This window comes from Molossus molossus, unplaced genomic scaffold, assembly GCF_014108415.1.
Source record: "Molossus molossus isolate mMolMol1 unplaced genomic scaffold, mMolMol1.p scaffold_m16_p_3, whole genome shotgun sequence".
Classification (NCBI taxonomy): Eukaryota; Metazoa; Chordata; class Mammalia; order Chiroptera; family Molossidae; genus Molossus; species Molossus molossus.
Genome location: NW_023425366.1, coordinates 118,850,554 through 118,857,791, shown reverse-complemented (window position 1 = coordinate 118,857,791; position 7,238 = coordinate 118,850,554). Strand labels below are relative to the sequence as shown.

The 7,238-nt window shown below is 51.8% G+C and overlaps 1 protein-coding gene across 1 annotated transcript; it reads right to left on the bottom strand.

The window, feature by feature from the left end:
- Window positions 1-536: 536 nt before the first annotated feature.
- ZSCAN10 (zinc finger and SCAN domain containing 10) lies at window positions 537-5,061 on the bottom strand. The gene is given in 4 exon segments (XM_036280919.1): window positions 537-2,095; window positions 3,321-3,378; window positions 3,544-3,608; window positions 4,797-5,061. Coding segments are annotated over 4 exon segments (1,935 nt in total). The 5' UTR covers window positions 5,050-5,061.
- Window positions 5,062-7,238: the final 2,177 nt, after the last annotated feature.

Sequence of the window (7,238 nt, the reverse complement as noted above, 5' to 3'; positions counted from 1 at the left end):
AAATGCATTTAAAATCTTACAAACATCTTATTTTGAAGACAACTTATATGAAAATTTTAAGTTGTAAATTTAGTTCACCTTTATGCCACATTTTGTAAAATCAGTGCTTAAGTACAAAATTATTATTATTATTATTATTTTAATCCTTATTTTTCCATTTTTTGTTCAGATAGAGTGGGAGGAAGAGAGAGAGAAACATCGACGTGAAATGAGTGGCTGCCACCCGCACGACCAACCAGGGCCGGGGACAAACTGCAACCGAGGTACGTGCCCTTAGCGGGAACCGAATCCGGGTCTCTGTGGACCGTAGGCCGACGCTCTAACCTCTGAGCCAAACTGGCCAGGGCCAAAATTATTTTTTTAAAAGGCATTTTGAAATACGTTACTAATGCAGGATAACCTGGAGCCAGAGGGAGAAGGGGTGGGCCCGGACAAAGAGGGTGGGGCAGGGACTTCCCCTGCAGGCCTTGGCTTCGGAGGCGGCCAGGGAGAGGCCTGCAGGGCAGGCTTGGAGAAACCTGAGCGAAGCTAGCTAGCTAGTACAGGGTCTCCCGAGAATGGGTTCTCAGGTGGCGCAGCAGGTGGGAGTTGCGGCTGAAGCTGCGGCCACACTGTGTGCAGGAATAAGGCCTGGCCCCGGTGTGCACCAGCATGTGACGCAGCAGGTTGCAGCTGCGGCTGAAGATTTTGCCGCACTCCAGGCACTCTTGGGGGGGCTCGACCTGCCCAGATGCCACCACGTCCCCTGACCCTGCATGGGTGGCCAGGTGCCGCTGTAGGTGGGCATTGCGCCGGAAGCTCCGGCCGCATGTCTGGCAGCTATAGGGCCGCTCACCAGTGTGGCTGCGGCGGTGGCGGGCCAGGTTGGAGCTGTTGCGGAAGCGGTGGCCGCAGGTGTCACAGGCGTGGGGCTTCTCTCCAGTGTGGATGCGCTGGTGGCGTGCCAGGTGGGCGCTCTGGCTGAAGCCCTCGCCGCACTCGCTGCAGCGGCAGGGCTTCTCGCCAGTGTGGCTGCGCCGGTGGCGGGCGAGGTCCCGCGTCTGGCTGAAGCTCTTGCCACACTGGGTGCAACGGTAGGGCCTCGGGCCACCATGGGTCAGGAGGTGGCGGGCAAGGCTAGCCCTCCGCACAAAGCGCTTCCCACACTGCGGGCAGCCATAGGGCTTCTCGCCTGTGTGCACTCGCTGGTGGCAGACCAGCTGGGAGCTCTGGCTGAAGCTGCGGCCACAGACCTGGCAGGAGAAGGGCCGCTCACCTGTGTGCACTCGCAGGTGGGCCCCCAGGTGCTCACTGCGCCGGAAAGCCTTGCCGCAGTCGCTGCACACGTAGGGCCTGCGCTCAGGGCCTGGTCGCAGGCTGTCTGAGCTCTCGGAGCCCTGATGGCTCTTATCTTTGCCGTGAATCCGCAGATGACGCTTGAGGCTGGAGCGGCGCTGGAAGGTTTGGCCGCAATATGAGCACAGGACGATGGTCAGCTCTGGCGTTTCGGTCTTGGTCCCCGGGGCACTGGGGGTCTTTTGGTCCCGGGCGTGAGCCAGCAGGTGCTGCAGGAGGCTGGTCCGGCTCTGGAAACCCTGGCCACATTCGGCGCACAAGAAGGCGGGCTCGGAGTGTGTCTGCAGATGCTTATTCAGGTGTGAGCTCTGGCGGAAGCGGTGACTGCAGAGATGGCAGGCATGTGGCCGTTCATCAGTGTGTGTGCGCATGTGCAGCTTGAGGATGGAGTTGCGGCCAAAGGTCTTCCCGCAGCACAGGCACGGGAAGGACCGCTTGCCAGGGTGAGATCGCAGCTGGTGCCCTTCCAGGCGGGCCAATTTCGTGAAACTCACCCCACATTCTGTGCAGATGAACTTCATCACTGGCTTCAACCTGGGGGCCCCTCCGGCCACTTTGTCCTCTAGAACGTCACTCTTGCTGTCTGGGGACTCTCCTCCACGAGAGCTGCTCATCCCAGGGCCCTGCCCAAGTGATTGCTCATGGGTCTCTTCTGCCACCGCTGGACTATCTTCCTGAAACTCTGCCGAAATGGTTGCAGGCCAGTCAACCCCTTTGGGCTCTTCCTTAAACTCCTCATCTGGGATTCTGCTTCCAGATCCTGAAAAAGGAGCAAAAAACAGGATTGGTCAGGCCTGTTCGAAGGGGCTGCTAAGAATCACCAGAACCTCATTGCCTGGAAGCACAAAGAAACCCAGGATCCTGCAAAGCTGGTGGGTAGGCAGAGGGTGTGGGGTAAAAAACAACTAACATGCAATTTACCACTGTAAGTGTTTTATAGTGTGCAATTCTGGTCATTCCCCCCAAATGGAAACCCCATACACATCAGCAAGCACTCCCATGACCACCTATTTTTTTTTTTTTTAATCATCCTCACCCGAGGACATTTTTCCATTTTTCGTTCAGGAAGAGTGGGAGGGAGAGAGAGGAACAGAGAGAGAGAGAAACATCAATGTGAAAGGGACACACTGAGTGGTCACCACCCGCACAACCAACCAGGGCCGGGGACAAACTGCAACCGAGGTACGTGCCATTAGCAGGAACTGAACCCGGGTCTCTCCCGACTGCAGGCCAATGCTCTAACCGCTGAGCCAAACCGGCCAGGGCCTATGACCACCTATTTTAAAAGCTTAGCCCTGGCCAGTTTGCTCAGTGTTTGAGCGTCGGCCTGCGGACCAGAGAGTCCCGGTTTAGTTCCCACTGAGGGCACGTACCACAAAAAAAATAAATAAAAATAAAATAAAAGCTCAGAGTTGGCCTGGCTGGTGTGGCTCAGTAGTTGAGCGTGGACCCATGCACCAAGAGGTCGCCAGTTGGACTTCCGGTCAAGGCACACACCCACATTGTGGGCCAAATCCCCAGTAAGGGGCATGCAGGAGGCGGCCAATCGATGCCATGTTTCTATCTCTCTCTCCCTCTCCCTTTCTCTCTCTCTCTAAAAATAAATTTAAAAATATTTTTTAAAGCTCAGAGTTAAAGGGGATGATTAGACCAGACAAATGAGCCTTTGAATATATAAAGGGTGAAGCAAAAGTAGGTTTACAGTTGTTTGTATGGAAAATAATACAATAACCAATAAATGATAATACTAGAATAAAATTTGTGTTTTGCGTACTCACAACTATAAACCTACTTTTCCTCCACTATATATATATGATCTCCTGTGTGTGTGTGTGTGTGTGTGTGTGTGTGTGTGTGTAAAATCTCATCAAACTAGCCCATTTTTAGTCAAAGAGGTCAAAGTATCAGGTAGGGTCTGGAGCTTCAGGATCACACCCCAACAAAAAGAGGCTTCAGTGGTTGTGAGGTCTGGGAGGGGATCTTACCCAGAGGGTACACAGGCCATGCCTTCTTCACTGGGACATCTTCAAAGGTCAAGGACTCCTGTAACAAAAGGAGGGGCAGAAACCCTCAATGAGTGAGGAAACTGAGGTGAATAGAGAGTTTTCTAGGCTTAAATTCAGGAAGCCATGGATTTGCTAAACTGCAGAGGCAATGAACATTTGGGGCAGAAGAACATCCTGGAGTGAGAGGACCAGTCCAACTCACCAGAACAGCTGCCAGCTCCTGATCATGGGAGTTCTCCTCAGGCCACAGCTCAGGGCCCTGGGCGGCTGACGGCATTGGAGGAGAAAGAAAGAGCTGTGAGAAGCCAGCCGTATCCACCATGAGGCATAAGAACATGCACCTGTCACCAAGTCACTATGAGAGACATCTTGGGTCTCATCCACTCCTGTCAACTTGGGAGGCTGCTCACGTCTTTCCCCACCTGGCCGCCCAGCTCCCACCTTCCTTGGGCACCAGCTTACCACTATCTTGAAGGGCCTGGAATGTCCTCTTGGGACTTGGGCTCAGTGGCTGCTTTGAACTTGGGGGATGTCCCCAGGCCCCCTGCTCAGCAGGGTTGGAGGGCCCTGGCTGGGATGACAGGTGTTCCTTTGATGGCTCCTGGGTTGGAGACTTTTCTAGGGGCACTTCCTTTTTAGGGCTATGGATAGAGACCTGGGAAGGGTGCCCCTGTTCCTCCAAGGCGATGTCTGCACGAGGACAGTTCTTGCCAGCATTAAAACTAAAATCCTGTTCAAAACATATCCATGTTAAGCAACAGACAGGGTGGTAATCCATGTCCTACTGATTCCCAAGGGACAAGAGACCAAAGAAAGGTGAGAATCAGACAGGGAAGGATTTAGGTTAAGAAGGAATTTGGCCCGGCCAGTGTAGCTCACTAGCTGAGCATCAACCCATGCACCAAGAGGTCACCGGTTCGATTCCTGGTCAGGGCACATGCCCAGGTTGTAGGCCAAATCCCCAGTGGGGGGCACACAGGAGGCAGCCAATCAATGTTCTCTCTCATCGATGTTTCTCTCTCTCTTTCCCTTCCTCTCTCTCTCAAATTAATAAAGAAAAAATATTTTTTTAAAAAGAAGGAATTGGCAGCCCTGGCTGATTTGGCTCAGCGGTTAGAGCACCGACCTGCAGTCCGGAGAGACCTGGGTTCGGTTCCCGCTAAGGGCGCGTACCTCGGTTGCAGTTTGTCCCCGGCCCTGTTGGTTGTGTGGGTGGCAGCCACTCGATGTGTCCCTTTCATGTCGATGTTTCTCTCTCTCTCTCTCTCTCTCTCTCTTCCTCCCACTCTATCTGAACAAAAAATGGAAAAAATGTCCTCAGGTGAGGATTAAATAAATAAATAGAAGGGATTGGCAGAGGGAGGAATGTGGAGTGTTCAGTGATTTCTTAATTGGGCCATAAAATCCCTGTCTTTCCCACCAGCTGTCCAGCCCACCTGGCTGCCACCCACTTACCAGTGGCCCTACGTCGATAGACTCCCTCTGGACACCCTCCAGCAGCAGCACCACCTCCTCACCATCCCTGAGCTGCTGGCCCTGTAGCCGGGCCAGGAGGTGTGGGGGCAGCACGCTTAAGAATTGCTCCAGCACCAGCAGCTCCAGGATCTGCTTCTTGCTGTGCAGTGTCGGCTGCAGCCAGTGGCTGCAGAGCTCCCGGAGCCGGCTCAGCGATGCCCTGGGCCCCATGTCCTCCTGATACTGGAAGCATCTGAAGAGCTGATGAGCCACTTCCGGCCGAAGCCTGATCTCTGGCCGCCTGGGGTCCGCCTGGTTGGTAGACACCTCCTCCTCCTCCAGTTTTACTGCACCGAGCTGCTCAGGTTCCCGCTCAGCAGGGACAGTTTCTACAAGCATCCTTCACCTTGGGCGACACCTCACTACAGCTACTTGCACTCTTGGTTTTCTTTCCCTCTCTGCTCCCACACCTGTGGTGTTAAGAGATGCAAAATTAATCAATCAATTAATTAATTAAATGGAGATGCCTAAAGATGTGGCCTCCAGAGGAATCCTTTCTCTCACTGGTCATGGGTAATGGCTCAGTCAGACTAATGTATCAAAAGGCAGAGAAAACAGATAGTTCTGTATTACTGTCCTCTCCTGCAGTAGTTAGAACTTTGCCTTACTTTACCCCAGCGATCAAAGTTGGCATCCCCTAAGAGAGGACAATCTGGCTGTCCCTGCCTCTTGATGTCATGCCAAGGGGAGTACATGGCACCACGAAAGATGGGTCCTTACCAAATATGTTCCATCGAAATCCAGTCTGGCCTTCAGACCCAACTTCCAGTATAAAGGTCATTGTAGGAAATAAGAACAAGTCAAATGATTTCTCAAGGAAACAATCGAACAAATTCTGAAGACAGGATATTCCAGGAAACAGCTGCCCCAGGTTCTTCCGTCTATGTTATAAAAAATAAGTGCCTGGGTTTGTCCCTGGCCCTGGTCAGGGTCGTGCAGGAGGCAACCAGTCAATGTGTCCTTCTCACGTCAATGTTTCTCTCTTCCTTTCTCTCTCCCTCCCTCCCTCTCTCCCACTCTATCTGAAGATAAGTAGAAAAGTATCCTTGGGTGAGGATTAAAAGATAAAAATAAAAATAAGTGCCTGTAGGGGGCACAATGCTCTAGAGAGGACTAACACTCCTTACAACCAAATGCATAAAATTTGATCGGATCCTGGTTTTTTAAGAGACTCTCAAACATATTTTGGAGTCAGTTAAGGAAATTTGAACATGGATGGGACAGTGGATGGCAATGGAAATGAATTTCTGAGATGCAATTTCAGTTTTGTGGTATGTAGGAAATGTAGTCTTAGATGTTAAAGGGGTTGGAAGTAAAGGGGTATGAAGGTTCAGTCAAATTTATGGACCAACATGGCCAATGTGGCAAAATGATAGCAATTGTAGAATCCGGGAGATGGGTGTATGGATGTTTATTGCACTGCTCTTTCAACTTCTCTGGGAGTTTAAAATTTTTAAAGATAAAAGCTTGGGGTGGGGGGAAGCTCACACATATGATCTCTCTTTGACTAGACATCCTGACCCTCACTTTATGGCTCTGGAGGTGGCTCTCAGCAGTCAAGTCCAAGGCCACCCAGCTGACCAGTGCAGGGCTGACCTCTCACCCACTGTGCCAGTCTACTTCCAGGCTACTCACCTCCTCACCCATCCCCAAGACCAAAGTCAGGATAAGCCAAGGAGCTGGGATGGGTGAATGGGTCCCCAGGTGAGGGACCAGCTTACAGCTTGCAGAAGTTTGTGACAGATGTGTCTCAAAGCAGGCCAAAGCTGCCTTGCCTATTTCAGAGGCCTCTAGTGGGTGTGCCCTTGGGAGCTGGGTTATGGGCAGGAAAGGCAGTCATTTCCTTTTAATTTTTAAAAATTTTTGGATTCTTTCTTGCTCTACCCCTCTGGGAAGAATTTGTCCCTGTGAAACTGGTCTGCAATACAAAGTGTTTCTAACAGGCCACCAGGAGGCACTAGGTCCATGCGACTGACAATCACCTCACCTCTCCTCCCAAAGCGCCAAAGTGTTCTGTGAGGCTACTCCTTCCTTTTTGGGGGGTAGCCCAGCCACCAAAGGGAGAGCTGACCCGTTATCCCCACTCACAGGGGACTCAGTTCAGTCCTTCAGCACAACCTAGAAGGTTTACCCTTTTGTTACAGAGATTTGGGGCACTTGTATATTTTAATTTGGGCAGAAGTTATTTTATGGATATGGAAACCCAAGTCCAAACCTCTTTCTGCCCTCACTGGTCTCCAGCCTCAGGGCTACAAATGAACTTCTCCCAAATCTGCCTCTCCACTCCCACACCATGGACATCCCAGGCAGGAAGAGGAGAAGAACGCCTTCAGCATTACTTTCACCACCTAATAGGAGTAAATGGTGGGTGTGCATAAGGGC